The sequence below is a fragment of the Dipodomys ordii genome, unplaced genomic scaffold, assembly GCF_000151885.1.
Source record: "Dipodomys ordii isolate 6190 unplaced genomic scaffold, Dord_2.0 Scaffold235, whole genome shotgun sequence".
Taxonomy (NCBI): Eukaryota; Metazoa; Chordata; class Mammalia; order Rodentia; family Heteromyidae; genus Dipodomys; species Dipodomys ordii.
The window spans coordinates 1300435-1303022 of NW_012267451.1; the positions used below are offsets into that span (position 1 = coordinate 1300435).

The window sequence follows — 2588 nt, forward strand, 5'->3', positions numbered from 1 at the left end:
AAGGAAGGAAGGAAGGAAGGAAGAAAGGAAGAAAGGAAGGAAGGAAGGAAGAGAGGAAGGAAGGGAGGAAGAAATGGAGGAAGAAAGGGAGGAAGAAAGGAAGAAAGAAAGAAGAGAGGGAGGGAGGGAGGGAGAGCAGAAGGAGAAAGAAGGGAGAGAAGGAAGAAAGGAAAGAAGAAAGGAAGGAAGGTGGAAGGAAAGATATAATTAGAAAATAGTGCATGTGAGGAAGGAAAGGAGAAGAAATATGAGAAAGAAAATGAATTCATCTGAATTTCTATTTTTATTTTTTTATTGTGAAAATAACCTACAGAGAGGTTACAATTACATAAGCAAGTTAATGAGTACATTTCTGATCACAAGTTATTGTCTCCTCCTTTGTTTCTCCTTACCATCACATCCCATCTCCCCACCTGCCCCCTTGTCCCCACTCCCACTCCCCACCCCCCCAAAGTTCTAAAGTTTGTTTTTCAACATAATGTCTTGTAAATCTCATTGTTGCAATGGGTCCACCTGTATCCCTTTTTTAAAAAATTTGTTTTTTCCCTTCCCTTCCACAAATTATACCAACATCAAATACAGCTAAAACAGGCGTATGGGGGAGGGACATACAATGAAACAAAGAAATCATCTTATAAATATTTTAGAAACAATAGCAAGAAAGAAAAAGCATTTGTGTCTTTATCTTAGGGTTCATTTCACCTAACATCAACTTATCTGACAGTTTCTGCTTGTCTCAGATGTATACTAGTTATTGCAAATAAGGAAAACCATGGGGCCTATGTTTCTTTGGGCCTGGCTTACTTCACTTAATATAATTTTTTCCAAGCCTTTCCATTTCCTAACAAATGGGGCAATGTCATTCTTTCTGATGGAGGCAAAGCATTCAATTTTGTATATATACCACATTTTCTTGATCCATTCATCTACTGAGAGGCATCTGGGTTGTTTCCATATCTTAGCTAAGGTAAATAATGCTGCAATAAACATAGTTGTGCTGATAACTTTATTATAGTCTTGTTCATGATCATTTGGGTAAATGCCCAAAAGTGGGATTTCTGTTTCATAGGGGAGCTCTATGTGGAGTCTTTTGAGGAACCTCCATGCTACTTTCCAAAGTGTTTGAACAAGTTTACACTCCCACCAACAATGCAGTAGGCTTCCCTTCTGTCCACATTCCCTCCAGCATCTGTTGTTATTAGAGTTCTTGATTATATCCATTCTGACTGGGGGCGAGGTAGTATCTTAGTGTTGTTTTGATTTGCATTTATTTCATAGCTAGGGAGGTTGAGCATTTCTGAAAAACTTTTATATAGAGAGTTACCCTATTTTTTATTGAAAGCAATACAGACCAGCATGTGAATCAGGGAAAATGAGCTGCTTGAGTGGAGGGCGATGAGAGGAAAGAGAAGTACTGAACCCGACTAATAGTGATCCTCACTCCTCACAAGACATGGAGCAGTGTATGAGGTGTCCAGATCTTCAGTTTGCCAACACTGAGAGAAAACGCTGCCTGATGAAAACTGAGAGCTTCCTAGCTTATGAAGACACCTTGGGCATGACTCTGACCTGCACAGCTCTCTGCTGCTCTGCAGTTACAGCTGTTGTTCTTGGGGTATTTATCAAGTACCAAGACACCCCCATTGTCAAGGCAATAACCGGGCCCTCAGCTACATCCTGCTCATCTTCCTCATCTGCTGCTTCCTCTGCTCCTTTCTCTTTCTTGGCCATCTGCACACAGCAACCTGCATCCTCCAGCACACCACATTCGCAGTGGTCTTTACCGTGGCTGTCTCCACGTTCCTGGCCAAGACCATCACAGTGGTGCTGGCCTTCACCCTCACAGCTCCAGGGAGAAGCATGAGGCAGTGGCTGGTGTCCCAAGCTCCTAACCTCATCATCCCCATCCAGGTGACCTTCTGTGGACTCCGGCTGCGAATCTCTCCTTCCTTTGTGGACAGAGATGCACATTCTGAACATGGCCAGGTCGTCATCCTGTGCAACAAGGGCTCCCTCACTGCTTTCTACTGTGTTCTGGTATACCTGGGCAACCTGGCCTTGGCCAGCTTCACGGTGGGTTTTCTGGCCAGGAACCTGCCTGACACCTTCAATGAGGCCAAGTTCCTGACCTTCAGCATGCTGGTGTTCTGCAGTGTGTGGCTCACCTTCCTGCTTGTCTACCACAGCACTAAGAGGAAGGTCATGGTAGCTTTGGAGGTCTTCTCCATCTTGTCCTCTAGTGGAGGTCTCCTGGGCTGCATCTTTGCCCCCAAGTGCTACATTATATTGATAAGACCTGAGAGAAATTCCCTGAATAGGTTTAGGGAAAGATCACCTGGAAGAAATCAATCTTAAGATGAATGTAATTTTGTCGAGAATGCTTAGAAGTTCTGAGACACAGGTATGCAATTTTGGCAGCCAAAAATCAATTTAACCTAAGGAATTCTTTCAACAAATAAATTACTCTTATTCATTTTGCTGGTTATATTAAAGTCACAGCAAGTTTCCATCTAGATGTTGTACATTTGAATTTTATCTTAGATATCCTTTGTTTCCTCCAATGTAATCTGCTTTTATTCTATCAATCA

General features: G+C 42.5%; 1 protein-coding gene across 1 annotated transcript in view; it reads left to right on the forward strand.

Moving 5' to 3' along the window:
- LOC106000723 (vomeronasal type-2 receptor 116-like) overlaps positions 1-2355 on the forward strand; it is a 16576-nt gene extending 14221 nt beyond the window's left edge. The window contains 2 exon segments of the mRNA XM_013036000.1: positions 1452-1649; positions 1652-2355. Of these exon segments, the coding sequence (XP_012891454.1) occupies positions 1452-1649; positions 1652-2355 (902 nt within the window).
- The last annotated feature ends 233 nt before the right edge of the window (positions 2356-2588 follow it).